Consider the following 18,371-nt stretch of genomic DNA (forward strand, 5'->3'; position numbering starts at 1 on the left):
AGGAGGTGGTTTTTAGAGACGATAGTCTGACATGTAATAGCTTTTTGCATAAAAGGAAGACACACTATATGACAGTAAAATATTTGTGGACAGAAACAAAAGAAACCCGTTTGGGGACACTGAAGTTATCACAGATGAGGCATTCCGTGGTGGTCAGTGGTAAAGCCTTCGCCTTCCCTTGCAGGGTGTGTGGGCTTGATCCCTGGCCAGAGAACATGTTTTGGGGCCAAAAACCAAAAGGTAGATCAGAAGCAATATTGTATCAGATTCAGCAAAGACTTAAAAATGGTCCACATCAAAAAATCTTAAAAGATCACAGATGTGAGTATTATTGGCCCTTAAAAGAAGACTAGATTTATTTTTCTGTGATGAAAAGTATGTACATATTAACATATTGATCGTTTTAATTGTATTAAATAAAATCAGTATATTTGAAACTTCAAACAACTTCATTATCTCCCGAAACTTCAAACAACTTCATTATCTCCCGACGTTTCTGGGCCGTACATTTTGAGCAGCAGCAAGTCGAAGTCTGTGGTATTCTGCCACCTGGTGGTGATTCAGGCTTCTGCATGCAAGACCTTGAACCTGTGTTCTAGATAATCATTCCTGGTTTTGTTTATTCCCAATACTCTTTATTCCTGGCAGTCTCATTCTGAGAAGTTGCCTGTGGAGGAGAGTTCAGCATGTGAAATCTTGCTTTGTTATTCATTCCCATCTTGAGATTGATTTCTAAGAAGGAAAATTAGCTTTCAGATGGAATTCAGTCACAACGAAGTATGTACTGAACATCCATCCAGTCAGTGGTACGCCTGGTGGCGTTTTCAGGCATTGTGTTTCACTGGTGTGGTTAGTTCTCACACATCTATCATTAGGCAGCTCTCCTGTTTTGTACAGAAGAAAAACTGAGCCTAAGGAAACTAAGGATTTAAGTCATTTGTTGAAAAACAATTACTGTTAAGAAGTGGCAGAGATTTATCTTTAGATCTGTGTCCTCCAGAATCTTGCAGTCTTCCCAAATACCACATTGCCTCAACTTAAAGAATAGAATAAGTATTTTAAACACTTAATGAGAAGGGGACGGTTTTTAAATGAAAATTTTAATGAAAAATTAATACCAATCGCTCTTTTTGGTTTGGACAAATAGAATGTGCTGGTTGATCATCTTCCAGAGCCTGGGCATTGCCCTCTAGATGTTTCACAGTCTTGTTGCCATCATAGGAAAAACTGAGTAAGAATCCCCATCCATTGCTTACCCATCATGTGCCTGGTAGAGAAGAAAATAGTCATTTGCTTTGCATGGTTTTCTGTGTCATTGTTGGTACTTCCTGAAACAGTAAGATTATATTTGTGGTTATGAAACTATGTAAACTTCTGCCACATTCAAATCTGTTTTTGTTAAGTTTACTCACTGGAGGTTTCAAGTGTATCATACAGCGTGCAGGAAGTGACCAAGTGAAGGGTGTGAATAAATGCTCAGTGCGCAGTCTCATGGAGGTTGGCCTCATTGATTGTAAAGTCAGAATTCAGTTTGGCTTAGTTACTTTTAGGATTTAGTTTCCTTTGTAGTTGGAGGAGTTTTATACTGTCACAGCTTATCACAAAAACTCCCGCTTAAAAATCGACCTGATGCTGCCTGCTGAAAGAAACGCATAGACTGTTGGCTGCTTTAAAACCCATTCTAGGTATTTCTCCTGGGTCTGGTTTGTTTGGGGCCAATTAAACACATATTCTAGTTTTATGTAGCTATCACAAAACCCTACACCCCTGCAGCCCAAGGCATGTTTCCTTTGACCCAGCTCTCAGTCAACAACCAGCCAGTTGGTGGTGCAAGAGGGTGGTTAGCGGGCGCGATCTCTCTTTTCCTCCATTCACTCTCCAGATCTTCAAAGCATACGTTCCCTGTGCTTCAGATTTTCCAAAAATGCTTCAGCAGCAAGTAACATTCCAGTTGAGAACCTTATTCCTTGTTAGACACTAAAATATCAGATAAATACTTTTCTGAATATTTACTGCTTACTGGTGTGCCCACTGTTTGCATTCTTCATTCATCATTCTTAACCCTGTGTCCTTGTGCTATATCCATAGTTGGCCAGGTTTATATCATCAAGTGGTGTTGATGTTGGAGAACTTTCTTCTTAAGATGATGATATAAAGAAACTAGAATTTTAAATGTTATTCTTCAGCCTGTAAATGCTTTAAAATGTCCACTTGTATTCAGTCTAGATTATTGCTATCTTAGGTCTACCTCTTGCTAAATATAGCATTTCACAGATGCAGAAATACAGCCCAGATTGAAAGGGACTGGGATGTGATCAACAAAAGCCAGCTGTTAAGGGCATAGTCAGGACTGGAACCTGTGTCTCTGACTCAGAGTAGTTCTTGGAATTATCTGGGTTAAAAACAGAGCCTTCCTTTTTCTTCAGGTGAAAATACTTCAAGCCACTGGGTTGCCACAGCATCTGTCCCACTTCGTGTTCTGCAAATACGACTTCTGGGATCAGCAGGAGCCAGTCACCGTTGCCCCCGAGGTGGACACCTCGTCTTCTCCCGTCAGCAAGGAGCCGCAGTGCATGGTTGTCTTTGATCACTGCAGTGTGAGTGTGTTTTGCAGACCTGGTCAGCGTTTAATTACTCAGGTCAAAGCAAAATAAAAATAACCCATATTTTGTTGAGTAATTCAGTACCTATATATGTCTTAGATCAGTTTCTTAGGGTGGTGAGAAAGAGAAAATGTTAGTCACTCAGTCGTGTCTGACTCTTTGCGACCCCATGGACTATAGCCTATCAGGCTCCTCTGTCCATAGAATTCTCCAGGTCAGAATACTGGAGTGGGTTGCCTTATCCTTCTCCAGAGGATCTTCCCTACCCGGGGATTGAACCCAGGTCTCCTGCATTGCAGGCAAATTTTTAACTTTCTGAGCCACAAGGGAAGCCCTTGGAGTCAAAGACTAATGTGTCATCAGTGCACAGTATGTACAGCTTAAACTCACAACGCTGTGGTCAGGTACATCAGTAACACAGTCCGTGGGGTTGCGGAAGAGTCGGACATGACTTAGCAACTGAAGACAATAACAACAGCTGGGGAAAACCCAAACTACAGTGTCAGTGCACGTAACTCCTCCACCACCAAAAGTTAACTTTCGTGTGACTGTATATGTATATATGGTACCTGTCTCCAAAAAAAATCCGTGTTTTGTATAAGTTACTGGAAAAAGTGTCATCTGGGAAGGTTAAGAAACTATTGTTTTAGAGAAAGTGAAGATAGAAGAGACAAGAACAAACATTTTAGAGCTATCTTTCCCACAGCTCTATTTGATGACAGTGTTTTAAAAAAAAAAAAAAAAAAACGGAGGAAGCCAGTTCAGAGGTCATTTTGCCCACTGCTAATAACTAACAGAGCTGAGACTGTCAGATTCTAGATTCTTTTTTTCTACTTTGTCTCACTTGAGCTATCTCATTTTTTTTCAAGCGAGAGAGGTCTCTCAGTTCTAATCTATTTAGCATATCAAAAGTCTTTCTGTTTTAAAGATTGAGAAAGAGGAGATTCTGTGACTTTTAAAAATAAATTATTTAAAAACTCAATCCTAATCATTACTAGAGACTGTTTTATATCTTACAAAGATGGACAGATTTTAAAAAATCAGTTGAATTTTTTGCACAATGATAGTCATTCTTTCTTACTATCAGAGCATTAACTTCCTAAAAACTAGGAAAAATTGTCCATCACACTGCTGTCTTACTAGATGTAAATCAGTGTTGTCATTCTTCATATGATTATTTATGCTTTCAGAATATTGCTCTCAAAATAGAATACAGTGCTGGTCTTTCACAATAGATTTTTCAAGGTGTAGAGTTTTAAGAAAAGCTGGAGTGAAAGTTAAGGACCCTGGGCCATCTGGGCATTCATTATGGGCATTGGATGACAGTTTTGTGCTGTAACTAAAACCTTCTCTTACATTTCTCTTCTCCATGATGAAGTGAGGATATGATGTGAGGTGTAAGTAATCAGGTCACTGGAAGGTGTTTCTCTTCTGTACTTATTTCCTTTTAGGAGTTTTCTGTTAGCATCACTGAAGACTTTATTGAGCATCTTTCAGAAGGGGCGTTGGCAATCGAAGTCTATGGCCATAAGATGAATGATCCTCGGAAAAACCCAGCCCTGTGGGATTTGGGGATTATCCAAGCAAAAACACGCAGTCTTCGGGACAGGTAAATTTGAGATATCCATCCATCTGATACCATTTATAATATTTTAAAAACTGCTAGAGATTAATATTGCCACTTTATAAAGATTACCACTTCCTGAACATTTACCAGTATTCCAAGGATAGATGATGTTATGTTCACGGTATTAATAGCACAGTTAAACTTCCTTAGAGGAATGAACTTTTGAAGACTGATGGGAAAAAGTTAAGAAATAGGTAGTTAAGAATAAAGAGTAAAATGAATTTTTGGAGAATATGTTGCTTATTATTATGAAATAACTTCTAGTTAATCAGCTGTAGAGAAGATGAATCAGATATTCTCTGGAATTCAGAATTTCTTATTTTTAGCTTTATCTCAGAGTTCTTTTCAAGTTGCATCAATCATGAAAGGAGGAAGGCTTACTTGTTGACCAATATTTGAAACAGAAGAGTTAAAAGGAAAAGACTAAAAGAGCATATATTTGTACTGCCTCTAATTAATGATGAGAACTAGATAGTCTTCCTTCTGTTTTTTTTTTTTTTTTTTCCATTTAAAAAGTTTTAGCGAATACTAAATTAGACACAGATTTTTTTGTCCTGATTCTCTGAGGCACTTGATACTCTGAGGTACAGCAGAGGTACTTGTCGAGCCACCAAAGCGTACAGCACTGCCCCGTCTATGAAAAGATCATCCCTGTGAATTGCTTCTGTACTTTTGATAACAATGCTTAAATTTACAGCACTGCCCCGTCTATGAAAAGATCATCCCTGTGAATTGCTTCTGTACTTTTGATAACAATGCTTAAATTTTTAAATAACCACACTGATATAGTTTGTAATTACCACACCTTTATGAATGAAATAAAGGCATCATCTTTTAGTTCTGATACTGTTTGTTGAACTTCACTTTCAATCACATTTGCTAGGATGTACTTGTGTATTCCTCATTGAACCTCAGATTACTCTAATAACAGAGTTACTCTATTTGGAGGTCATTATCATTGCTAATTCTCATGGGTAGGGTCCTAAGCTGTTTGTATTGAAATAGAAATGTATGATTTTCCAAGAACTTCAACTATTTCCTAGGTGGAGCGAAGTCACCAGGAAAGTGGAGTTTTGGGTTCAAATCTTGGAACAGAATGAGAATGGGGAGTACTGCCCTGTAGAGGTGATTCCTGCAAAGGACGTGCCAACGGGTGGGATCTTCCAACTCCGGCAGGTAATGAAATTGCGAATGTTAGCATTGAATTCTTTGGTGTCATAAAGGTTAATATTGGATTCCTTTTAGTGGAAACATCAGTGATGATGAAATCTAGATTGGCCAAGATCATTTCTTCTGTTAAAGTCGTCTCTCACTTCATGTGTATTTTCTTTCATTTAAAAAAAAAAATGCTATCTTTAGTATTTAAAACCAACTTCTGTTAAGTTGAAGTAAGAAAAAGATAAATAAAGTGACTTAGAATTGAATTGTTGGAAGTAAAAGGAATATATCAAGCAGCATTAGAGCATTTATAAAGATGCAGAGAGTCCGTGTGATATGGTGGGAAGAACAAGCACTGTGGAGTCTAATATGCCAGGGCTCGGTTCCAGCTGTCCCTGGCCTCGCTCTGTATCTGTGAGCAAGTTCAGCACCTTCTGGAATCTTGCCTCAGGTGTGATGTGCAGGGGATGATAACACTAGCCTTGTAGGGTTAGTGTGAGGATTAGAAACTAATTTCTAACGGGTATGCAGAGCCCATTGCTAGAGACTGGGGAGGCGAGAAGTAGGGAGGCCTAAAGCCCACCAGTTCTCTGCTTCTCCATAGACATCAATAGGGTGTCGTAGAATTCAATTCCATTTGGACCCTAACCCACCGAGAGTGAGCCTCAGGCCACAGATTTAAGGGCTCAGGGTTAATTAAGCACATGACCGCCTTCACTTCAGATGCTAGCTGGGGCCCTAGGTCACTTGCCTTTCTGTCTGACTTGGCTATAATCAAGGGTTCCTGCAGCTCTCAGGTGGCATGATTTGCTGGTGTGTGTGCGCGAGCTCAGTCGTGTCTGACTCCTTGCAATCCCGTAGACTGTAGCCTGCCAGGCTCCTCTGTCCGTGGGATTCTCCAATCAAGAATACTGGAGTGCATTGCATTTCCTTCTCTGGGGGATCTTCCTGACCCAGGGGTTGAATTCGTGTCTCTTGCGTTGCAGGCAGGTTCTTTACCGAGCCACTGGGAAAGCCCTAACAACGGACATGTGAAATCAGGGCAGCTAGGTAGATGTGAACACCTGCCAGCAAGAAACCAGTATAGCAAGTGTGTGAGAATTGTCACTTAACTCCAGACAGATGCAGTCTATAGTATCTGTGCTGCAAATGAAAGATGAGAGAGAACATCTTAATAGAATTTACATGTAAGACTTACAAACACTTTTTTGCTATTTACATGAAGTCAATGTTAAGTAGATTATTATATCCTATGATAGTTTACGTACTTTAAAACAATAGTAAAATATTAGAATGGCTCAAGAAAATAAACATTGAAATCATTCAAAGCAAAATATAAGGTTAAAAGCAAAAGAAAGTTTGCTTAAATATTTCAGTTTCTGAATGTCTTGGGAGGAGGAAAATGATAAGCACTTGTTTTCTGACCCTAGTAAATGACTTGTAGCACATTCATTCATGTATGGACAAGGCACTACAAGCAAAAGGAAATTAGTTTAAATTGTAGTGTGAGATATATACATAAAATAGGATTCAGAAAGGCGTGAAGAACATCTTTTCCTGAACATCTGTTGAAAACTATATATATCTACTTTGAATGCCATAGAGATTCATCTCCTGGAAGGCAAGACCAGATAATATTCTGTGGTTTGGTATAAATTGAATATTTAAGTGTTTGTCACACTTCTGGCAGCCTTTATTGAAAGTGATCAAAGGTATTTTGAATTTATCAGAAAAGGCTTTTTTGAAGGATGTGTGTCTTGACTTGGATGGTGAAAGAATCGTACCAAGCTGGAAAGGTTCTTCATATATAAATGGCAGAAATAGAGATAGAGGGTGGATTAGGCACGTTTGTGTAGAACGTAATATATCGAAAGACCTGGAAAGCAGTAACAGAAGGGGTTATATAGGCTTGTGGGCTTCCCTGGTGGCTCAGTGGTAAAGATTCTGCCTGCCAATGCAGAAGACATGGGTTCCATCCCTGGGTTGGGAAGATCCCCTGGAGGAGGAAACGGCAAACCATTCTCTTTGCCTGGGAAATCCCATGGACAGAGAAGCCTGGCAGGCTATAGTCCATGGAGTCGCAAAAGAGTCGGACAGGTGTTGGTGATTAAACAACATCAATAGAGGCTTGTGGCAGCTGGTTAATTCATGGAGGGCCTTGGATGGTAGGCATATTAGAATTTAATATTTTGGTTTGGCCAAAAGGTTCATTCGGAGAAGGCAATGGTACCCCACTCCGGTACTCTAGCCTGGAAAATCCCATGGACGGAGGAGTCTGATAGGCTTCAGTCTATGAGGTCGCTAAGAGTCGGACACGACTGAGCGACTTCACTTTCACTTTTCACTTTTATGCATTGGAGAAGGAAATGGCAACCCACTCCAGTGGTCTTGCCTGGAGAATCCCAGGGACAGAGGAGCCCCGTAGGAGGCCGTCTATGGGTCGCACAGAGTTGGACACGACTGAAGCGACTTAGCGGCAGCAGCAAAAGGTTTGTTCAGGTTTTTCTATAACATTGTATGGAAAAACTGGAACATTTTGGCCAACCCAATATTTCCAAGTTGGAACCTTGAATAGGAAAGTTCCAGAGGAGAACTTAGGATATTAACCATATGCTAGTTTTGTAGTTTAAAAATGGTGAAATAGCAGCAGTTACAAGAAATTCAGTAGGTTACACGTTCTGTCCAAGGCTTCTCTATGGAACATTAAGCCATTCCTGGGTCTTTTTCCTCCATTGCCCCTCTCCTTTTCCTGTGTCCTTCCCCAAAGTGTAGATACCCTTCACATTGGGGTACACATTCAGAACAGATCACTTTCTGTCTCAGCAAAGTAAAAACAAGAGGTAGCCAATCGAAATGACTAAACTATTTTAGACAATTAAAATGTTTTTTGAGTTACTTTCTTCACAAAGTATCTGATACATAGTCCTTGGAAAATATTAAATCAAAGACATCTGCAACCCATCTCTTTCAGTCTAGCTTGATAGGATCAATCATTGCCTAAGTTGATTTTCCTGATGATGCAAAACTCTTGGGAATTAAAATCCAATGGAAGAGGGGAAGAGTGACTCAAAATTACATATTCTGATTCTGTTTTTCAAATTCTGTTTGACATTCCTAAAATTTATAAGCCAGCTTTGAAATCAGTGATTGGGGGTACTGGGAACTTTCTTTTAAAATGCTACTTCATTGTAAATGTTCAAAATCATGTAGTATTTATTGTGAAAATGTGCTTAAAGAAGGAACAGTGTCTTTCTGATCAGTTGTTTATTTTGCAACTTGGTTTAAAATTATTTTATTGGGCATTAGAATTCAGGATAATGTAATTATTCTTATTAGTCTGATTACTTACTTTTTAAAGGGGATCTTTATATACTGAGTTTGGTAATCGGCTTTTTTAAAAAGAAGTCTAGTTAACATCTGCCACCATACTCTAACTTATATATCATGTATGTTTTTCTATAGCAATATTTTAATGATTACAGTATATATTTCACTAATATACTATAGATAGTTTATTTCATTAATATACTAGAGCTTGTGTTATGAATATTGTACATTTAATTTACACCTGGTTTTTTGTTATTATTCATAGTGCTGTAAGATTCTTTATGTGCATGTATGATTATTAAAATAGATTCCTAGAAAGTTGAATAGCTGAATCAAGTGAAACTTATTTTTTAAGGCAAACTGCCCTGCAGAAAGCTTTACCAGTTTATATTCCCACCCACTGGTAAGTCACTTCAGTCCTGTCCGACTCTGTGCGACCCCTTAGACGGCAGCCCACCAGGCTCCCCCATCCCTGGGATTCTCCAGGCAAGAACACTGGAGTGGGTTGCCATTTCCTTCTCCAATGCAGGAAAGTGAAGAGTGAAAGTGAAGTCGCTCATTCGTGTCCAACTCTTAGCGACCCCATGGATTGCAGCCTACCAGGCTCCTCCGTCCATGGGATTTTCCAGGCAAAAGTACTGGAGTGGGGTGCCATTGCCTTCTCCACAGTGTCTGTAATTGCCTTTTTCATAAACTTTGGGCAATATTATAAATTGCCTTTCTAAACAATAATTACTAACTTAGTGAAAGTAAAGGTATTTCATGCTTATTTTAATTACTAGTTTAACATTTTATATTATTTTGCCGTTTAGTAAATTGAACATTTTGTATTATCTAGCATTTTGTATTTCCTTGGTTAGAATGTTTTCTTTTAATGTTTTTTTTTTTTCAAAAAATATGTAAACTGTAGGTTTGTTCTTGATTAGTTTTTTAATTTGTAATTTACTACTAAATGTGAAAGATACAGTACCTTGAAAGCTAAATGCTTTTCTCAACATTCGCCTGTAGGGGTCTCTCTAAACCCAAATTTTGGAGCTTAGACTCATTTTCAGAAACTTAAAAAATTGTGTGTGGTGCAGGGGCAGTCCCGGCGAGTCCAGGTGGAAGTGAAGTCTGTGCAGGAATCCGGGACTCTGCCGCTGATGGAGGAGCGTATCCTGTCGGTCGGCATCGGGTGTGTGAGAGTCAGGGCGCCACGGTCACCAAAGACCCACGAGACCGTTCATGTGAGTCTCAGGACAGCCAACCGGCCAGAGTCTTCGGGAACCTGTCAGAAAACTGCCTTCCATGAACAGTTCTTTTCAGTATTTTGTTTCCTTTGATATCTCTTTTTCTTTTCGTCCTCTTTTTTTTAAAACTGTATTGCTTTTGCATAGAATTGCTGCCTCAGACCGTTGGTTGTCTGCGGTCCAGGGCAAGCTGAGGGTTAAAACACCTCCGCCTCCCGGAACTCCTCGGTGCGTGCTAGTCATTAACCCCCTCCCCCCATCACCCACATCTCCCCGGAAACCCCCTACTGGCTTATGAAGACTCTCTGCCAGCAGGTGTTTGATTTCCCCTGGGGAGTAGGACTATAAACCCAGCAGGAAAAGTATTGTACTGGCTCCTGAAAAGGTCAAATGAGTGTTCTTCACTTTCCTGTGAGAAGCTCGAGGTTTCACTCCAACTCCCTGGAAACTGTAAAATCGAGAGTGGGGGTGGAAGCTGGTGGGAGCTCAACAGGCATATTCATAAAATTAGAAAATATAAACTGTAGGGCTAGGTTTGGATTGTGTAGTGTAGCCTGATTCTTGGATAGAAGCTGGTTTCGGCTCTGCATAATATATTTTTCCTTTTAGGAGGAAGAGGAGGACATGGACAGCTACCAGGTAATGAAGCACGGGTTAGCCTCATCAAATTAGCTTGATTAAAGTACTCAATTACAGGTTCTCGAGTCTTGCCATCCTGTCGCTTAATAATTACACAATTAGTTTTGATTCAAGTATTGCTTTTTCTCAAGTTTTAAAACAGAGTCGAGAACCACCCTTTGTGACTGTTATCTCCTTTTCCAAACCTGGGGCTCCCCATCCAGGCCCTTACAGACCCATTTCTTCAGATCCTTTTCCTGTTTCCCCAAAAGAGTGGTCCCAGACTGGGCTCCAGTGAAGCTGCACCCCCATAGGCGTCTTCAAGCCACGCCCCTAGGTGTCTTCCACACTTTAAGCCAGGTCCCCTTTTCCCATTTCTTGGAGTCATACAGATTTTCTTTCATTTTCTCCCTTGCTTCATTCCATACTCTCCTGCAAGATTTTGTTTATGTCTGATAAGTTTTATTTTGCCAGTCTGGTTAGTCATCATCTAGGACTGTCAGAGCTCTTTGGATCCTGAATATGTCATCCAGTGTCGTCACCCTCATGATTTGGCCTCATTCTAATTGGATAAAAATGTCTGCCTTCCTATAAGTCACTGATAAAAGCCTTGCATCGGAGAGGGTTAAATACAGAGTCCTGTGGCACGACCGTACAGACTTCTTTTAAGCTGATGTTATTCCATGAATCACTGTCCTTTGGATGTGATATTTCATTCGTCCGTAATTTCGCCCAAGTAGATCCATTGCACATTTCTCCATCTTGTCCACAAGAATGTCAGGAGTTATTTGGTTAAGTGCCTTAGTGAAACCCAGATACGCCCAGTCTGCTGAGCATTCCCCTGATCTACCCGTCTCGTAACTTTATTACAGAAGGAAATGAGGTAAGATGGGCGTGTAGTCAGGTGTTGACTGGTAGAGTTTAGTCTGTTGATAACACACTCCCCTCCAGAATCCCACAGAAACAAGGAGAGAAGCATTTACGTGATGTACAGAGACTGGTGAAACATGTTGAAGACTATAGTTAAGAAATTTGAAAAGTTCTTATGATGGTTCTAAAGGAAATAAATGTGAGGATTATCAAATAGTATTTGTGATTTTTGTGGGATCTTAGTTTGCAAACCAGGGATCAAACGTGCGTTCCCTCCATTGGAAGGCAGAATCTTAACCACCAGACCACTGGGAAGTCCCAGTATTTGTGACTTTTATCAGCAAAGAGACCTTGCAGATGAGCTCTGCTATACAGATACTTGAAGTTCTGTTCTATCCTTTGAGCCAACAGAAATGCAACTGGTTCTGGATATCAGAGAATGCCCTTTCAGGAATGGTCTTACTATAGGACACATGCTTTAATTTCTGAAAGTTTCTGTTCTTAATAATGGCTGAAGTCAACTTACAGTGATAACAAAAATGTTAGGGTGTAATACTTTACATCTTTGAAGCCTATTAGAGTAAGATGTACTGTCTTGACGACATATTTACTCTAAGTTCCTCTGTTTACTTCCAGGATCGGGATTTAGAGAGACTCCGCAGAAAATGGCTAAATGCATTAACAAAACGTCAGGAGTATTTAGATCAACAACTGCAGAAGCTTGTCAGTAAACATGGTACGAAGAGCAACTGGAATGTTTCCCTTCCCCCACATCAGAGTGTGGTTAATCCCCATTGGCCATCACAGAAAGGAAAAGTAGATGAACTCACCCATCACGGGAACCGCGAGAGCACAGGAACGGTGCTGATTCGTGTCATATCCTTTCAGAAGGACGGTTCCCTTGTTCTAATGAGGTCTTTGAGTAGGTCTCCCTTCCCCCTCAATGACGAGGAAGCAGAGTATGTGCAATAAACGCTGTCCCGCAGACATAACCAAGGAAGAGGCCAGCATTTCTTGGTTTCTGGTCTAGAAGCCCCTGAACCGTCTGACTCTCAAGATCATTTTTGTTCTGTTCCTCTGTGGCCTTTGATGAACTGAAGGTGGCCCCTCAGTGAGAGCACACCAGCCCCGCCAGCCGGTAGTCAGTATTTTATCATGAGCAAATTTTCATCAGGAACTGGGGAAGTCATAAGTTGCTGGTGAACCCCCATCAGCCAGTACCTGGCATATACAGAGCGTACACAGGAGGAGGAAGTGGGCTACCTGTGTTTGATCCTGATTCCTAATGTTCTAGATAAGACAGAGGATGATGCCGACCGTGAAGCTCAGCTCCTAGAGATGAGGCTGACTCTGACGGAGGAGAGGAACGCAGTCATGGTCCCCTCGGCCGGCAGTGGGATTCCAGGGGCCCCGGCAGAATGGTATGGTGCAGCCATCTGTCTTCCAACATTCTCGGTGCTCCCAGGGCTGCCCACTTCCACTGTGAATGTTGCCTCTGCTTTGATTAATGGATGAGTCATAGCATATGGGGAAAAAAATTGTCTGAATTAGAGGAAGTGTTAAATTATTTTCATGAGTTGGAATAACTGTGCCCTAAAACTGTGTTTTATTAAGTAATATTGTTATTGGCCCAAGTAATTAAGATTTCTGAGAATCTAAATCAATATTTAGTACCATCGCATTTAGCATTAAAAAAAATAGTTAATATGTTAATTACTTGGGTCATTCCCTTAAAAGACTGTTCACTCCTGATAAAATTGCATCTCAAGGAGTTTTTGATTTTGGTGCTGGCCTAAACTTAACTGTCAGCAGATATTCTGTGCCACTTTATAGAAATTAAAAATATTGAATTAAGCCACATGGGGCCCTTAGATATACAACTTTGTAAGAAGGTACATTTAAACAAGGGAGCTTCAACTTCAGTTTTAAACAGGTACATGTGTCTCCTGAGTTCTGGTGTCAGAGTGTATGATAATTTACATGAGAGCACCGGAGAGAAGAAAGAGTGGTGATAGTCAAGTCTTTGAGGCACCTCTCATGTGAAATTATAGCAAACGCAGTACCCAGCATTATTATCGGTTGACCTCTAATAGCTCTTAATATATGAAAGCTGAGATACAAAGCATTGGCTTGGCCAAAAAGTTACTTTGGGTTTGTTATAACATCTTATGAAAACCCAAACGAACTTTTTGGCCAAGCCAATACATGCCACCGAGAAAGGCTGCTTTGATTGAGATGCTGTTGTCCGTTATGTTTCAGGACCCCCGTTCCTGGGATGGAAACGCACATTCCTGTCATATTCCTTGACTTAAATGGTAAGTGAGGAAGTCCCTTCTGAAGGCTTTCCTCTGAAAACTTCATGTCTGAGTAACACCTGCTGTTGTTCAGTCACTAAGTTGTGTCCAACTCTTTAGCGACCCCATGGGCTGCAGCCCGCCAGGCTCCTCCGTCCGTGGGATTTCCCAGGCTAGAATACTGGAGTGGTTTGCCATTTCCTTCTCCAGGGAATCCTGCCAACCCAGGGATCGAATACGTGTCTCCTGCACTGGCAGGCAGGTTCTTTACCCCTGAGCCTCTTGGGAAGCCCAAGTAACATTTAGATTCTAACCAGGTATGCAGATAGGCAGTTCTGCAGGCCTGAGGTTCAGGTCCATTTTATGTGTGCAAAAAGACTCTAATACCTCAACAGAGAATGAATTTCCTGTAAGCTTAATGTTTTTATAACAGTGATAGGTATGTTTCATCGCGATATGTTCTCTCCCTTCAATTTAGGATGGTAGTAATGTTTTCCTGCACTTAATTCTCAGGAAGAGACTTCTCTCCGGAAATGACTAATAACTAGTGATGCTCGTGTAGCGTGTTTTCTTTTGTCTGGTGTCTTCTTAGCATTATCTAATGAATTTGTCACTTTTTCTGTGAGTTCTTGTGCCATCCATCCATGCATCACTCCCCCCGCCCCTGCACCTTTTAAAAATTACTGTCATTTTTTTCACTCTTGTGAAATATTTTGGATACAGCTCCATTTTACATATATTCTGTCTGAGGAGAGAAATTGAAAATGAAAAGGTAAGATTAAAGAGCTAAAAATAATTTAGAAGTCAGCATTTAAATGCCAAAGACATCTGCAGAAGAACCGTGTATTAAAATGAACTATCCTAAACAGACAAGCGTGGATGCCCTCCTAGTTTTCTTTCACTCTGAGAGTGTGTTTCAGCATCTCAGGTATTTAGTGTCCTGTACCATTTGGCTTGGACTTAGCTGGTGACTCAGCAGTAAAGAACCCACCTGCCAGTATGGAGACCCAGGGTCAGTCCCTGGGTCAGGACAATCTCCTAGAGGAGGAAACGACAACCCACTCCAGTATTCTTCCCTTGAAAATCCCATGGACAGATGAACTTGGCGGGCTACAGTCCATGGGGTCACAGTCTGATGGCCTAGCAACTGCATGCATGCACCATTTGGCTTACTTGGATGCGTGGGTGATGTTTACATACGCAGGGAGTCAGAGAAGAACACTTAGCCACTTGCACTGTCTGTCCACCCGTCGGGGTTTTAAGGTCTTGCCATGGTGCTTTATCCTGCCTTGTTCTCTTGAGCCTTGGAGACTGAAGGCAACTCTGTCCTGTCCTTACAGTAGGTTCCTAGATGGGTGAGGGGTGTGTACTTGTGTGCAGGAGGGCTAGAAAGTAGAAAAGAACAAGCTTAAAGAAGACCTAGCAGTATGGATATTCCAAGACAGGAGAAGCACCCTGTTCAGCCTTACGTCTGTTCTTGGTCCACGAAGCCCACGTCCTAGAAAAGAGACTTTCGATGCTCACCCCCAAGCTTAGATGGATGGGGAATTGGGAGGGTCAGGCTTGGACAGGAATAATCAGGGGACCACAGGGCAACCATTCTGTTGCCAGCTCATGTAGCCAGTAGATTTGGTTTGTTAAATTTACCTGTCAGATCATTGGAATCACTCTCATTGTCATGTCTTCAGTGCACTGAAAGACGGGGAATTGGGGTTATAATCCTATCCTTAACATTTATGGGTTGACCTTGAGTAACCTCTTGGGTTTCTTGGCTTCCATTGCTTTCCATGCAAAATAAGGCACGGAGGCAGGCAATTGGATTGAGAGAATTTTCTTGCAGCGTCTCCCATCTCAGATGTGTGAACTGTTTAATGGTCATCCTCTGTGTCATGTAAGATTTCAGAGCCAAAAGCAAATGAAATTTGAGGCAGGAGAATTCTGCTACTAAGCACATTGAAATGTAGCTGTTAGGGGTTATCCTTTAAAGTGATCTCCGTATTTAATGGAACTCCTCCGCTTTTAGCTGATGATTTCAGCTCTCAGGATAATCTCGATGACCCCGAAGCCGGTGGATGGGATGCTACCCTCACTGGGGAAGAAGAGGACGAGTTCTTTGAGCTGCAGATCGTCAGACAGCATGACGGAGAGGTAAATAAAGTGTAACTCGGGAAGACTGGGTGAAAAGTAGTTCCTTAAACCTTTCCCGAGGCCTTTGGGAACAATCAGCAAAGTTATCATTTCAGTGCCTCCATTTCTCAAGAAATATAAACAAAAATCTTAATTGTGATTTCCGCGAAGAACGGAACCAGTTCCAGAAGCAAAGGACCAATCAGATTATGCCCATTCACTGTGACACAGCTCTTCCTGGTAAAGGATCTCTGTTAGTATTAGCAGTTCAGATCAGCAGTGGTCCACTCTCTGGGGAAATGCTCCTGACATACATGGAGGCAAAACAGCACGATGTTTGGCACTGACTTTGAAATGCTTTAGTAAAGACTTGTGAATAAGGGGGAAAAGGACTAGACGAAGCCAGATGAAAATGTTTCAGTCTGAGTGATTAAGCGGGGCTTAGTTTCTAATTCTGAGTATATTGGAAAAATAATGAAAGATTTTAAGGAAGGAAAGCCAGTGCAATACTTAGAAGGACATACCAACACTTAGCGTTATTCAGAGATGCAAAGCTTGAACTGGGGTGTGTTCTGTAAAAACAGTAAAACGTTCTGTAAAACAGTGGGCCTGCACCCTTCTTTAATAAGCCAGTGTCATGAATGGCAAAGAAAGGCTAGGAACCAGCCTAGATGAAAGTGGACTAAAAGGACAGGACAGCTAAATGTAGTTTGAGGTCCCAGATCAGAACTGCTGAAACATCTGCGTATGGACTCTGTATTATTTAATAGTATTGTATCGGTGTTACATTTCCTGAATATGATCATTGTTCTATGGTTAAGTCGGAGGAGGTCCTTGCTCTAAAAAGATACTTGCTGGGACTTTCCTGATGGTCCAGTGGTTCAAATCTTGCCTTCCAATGCAAAGGGTGGAGGTTCGATCCCTGGTCGTGGAACTAAGATCCCACATGCCTCGGGGCCAAAAATCCAAAACATCAAACCAATGTAATATTGTAACAAATTCAGTAAAGACTTTAAAATTGGCCCACATCAAAAAATCTTAAAAAAAAGAAAAAAGATACTTGCTAGAGTGTTCAGGGATAAAGAATTACACGTCTATAACTTACTCTAAAGTACTTTAGCAAAAAAAACACCTGAAAACAACAGCAATATTGAGTGTGTATGTGTTAGAAAGAGGAAAAAAGGGAAGATATTCACAGTTGATGCATTTGTATGGGAGAAACACAGGAGTTCATTATACTAAATTTACAGCTTTCCATTTGAGTATTTTTCAAAGTAAATTCATTTTTGCTGCCAACCAGGAGCATCCTGCTCTGTACCCGCCCAGGTAGGTATCTGAGGCCACATCCCCGGGTTCCGTGGTCTCCCAGGTCATGCTGCAGGCAGCACTGCCCTCGTGACTGGTCTGCTCCCCTTCGGCCAAGCCAAGACGTTTCCTTGTGAGGTTCTGTGTTTTAGGAGGAGGAGGTGACTCCGTCCTTCCCGTCTTCTCCGCAGGTGAAAGCGGAAGCCTCCTGGGACTCCGCCGTGCACGGCTGCCCTCAGCTGAGTAAAGGCACCCCCGTGGACGAACGGGTGTTTCTCATCGTGCGGGTGACGGTCCAGCTCAGCCATCCAGCCGACATGCAGCTGGTATTGCGCAAGCGCATTTGTGTTAACGTTCACGGCCGGCAGGTGGGTCACTGACGCTCATTGAAGAGGTGACTTTGAGTCTGACGTAAGGGCGGGGCAGTGGAAGGATCGCTCTGGCCTCTGACCCCACAGTCTCTGTGGCCCTCTGAGCTTTTCTCCTCCAGGCGACTGTGTCTGTCCCGTGCCCATGCTTGCTTCAGTCCCGGAGCCCTTCAGCCTGACTGCCTCCTAGATGGCACTGCACTGTTACCCTGAATCTTTATGACTCCACAGTCACAGCTCTCAGCCCTTCTTGTGGGTGCCACAGAGCCCTGTCAAGGCAAAGTTCACTGTTTTGTCTTTGACTTTCCACCTGGTTCTGATAAGATGAGAAGTTCACTGCCGATGAGCTGTTGTTTGTGCTCCTCACCCTTGGTTTTCCATGCTTTCCTTTCCGTTCTGCTGGTTCACTGATTCATGTATTTGGAGAGAGTCCTCTGCCAAGCTTTGGGGTAAAAAGATGAATGAGAAATAGCCTGTGTCCTTAAAGAGCCCGTGTCCATTGGCCCGTGAGTGTGTATAAACAGGGGCCGGTCTTCCGTGGTGGTGGCACCGCTGTGCAGATGCTCGCCACGGCAGCGGTACAAGAGCAGTCAGGGAGGAGGGGAGGGGGACATGCAGCTGCTCCGCTGCGGACAGGGGCGGTTGGCAGGCAGAGAAGGACTTTTTGGCTGCTCCCCAGAGAGGAGGAAATACACGTGCAGAGATGGTGAGGGAGGAATGGGCGTGGCAGGCTTGGGGACCATGAGAAGCATAGTCTGATGGTCAGAGTGTTCTGCAGAGGCCATGACCATGCCTGTCCACACAGTTGCAGCGAGATTATGAAGGACCTGGTGCCACATGAACCA

At 41.9% G+C, this 18,371-nt stretch overlaps 1 protein-coding gene across 4 annotated transcripts in view; it reads left to right on the forward strand.

Annotated features, from left to right (window-relative positions):
* KIF13B (kinesin family member 13B) overlaps window positions 1-18,371 on the forward strand; it is a 210,024-nt gene that overhangs the window by 134,090 nt on the left and 57,563 nt on the right. For all 4 annotated transcript variants that reach the window (XM_002689472.6, XM_010807728.4, XM_015472410.3 and 1 more), the window contains 10 exons: window positions 2,427-2,597; window positions 4,055-4,212; window positions 5,274-5,406; window positions 9,795-9,941; window positions 10,554-10,583; window positions 12,069-12,168; window positions 12,727-12,853; window positions 13,692-13,747; window positions 15,750-15,874; window positions 17,350-17,526. In XM_002689472.6, the coding sequence (XP_002689518.4) occupies window positions 2,427-2,597; window positions 4,055-4,212; window positions 5,274-5,406; window positions 9,795-9,941; window positions 10,554-10,583; window positions 12,069-12,168; window positions 12,727-12,853; window positions 13,692-13,747; window positions 15,750-15,874; window positions 17,350-17,526 (1,224 nt within the window). The remainder of the gene's footprint in view (window positions 1-2,426; window positions 2,598-4,054; window positions 4,213-5,273; window positions 5,407-9,794; window positions 9,942-10,553; window positions 10,584-12,068; window positions 12,169-12,726; window positions 12,854-13,691; window positions 13,748-15,749; window positions 15,875-17,349; window positions 17,527-18,371) is intronic.

The sequence above is a fragment of the Bos taurus genome, chromosome 8 (genome assembly GCF_002263795.3).
Source record: "Bos taurus isolate L1 Dominette 01449 registration number 42190680 breed Hereford chromosome 8, ARS-UCD2.0, whole genome shotgun sequence".
Lineage (NCBI taxonomy): Eukaryota > Metazoa > Chordata > Mammalia > Artiodactyla > Bovidae > Bos > Bos taurus.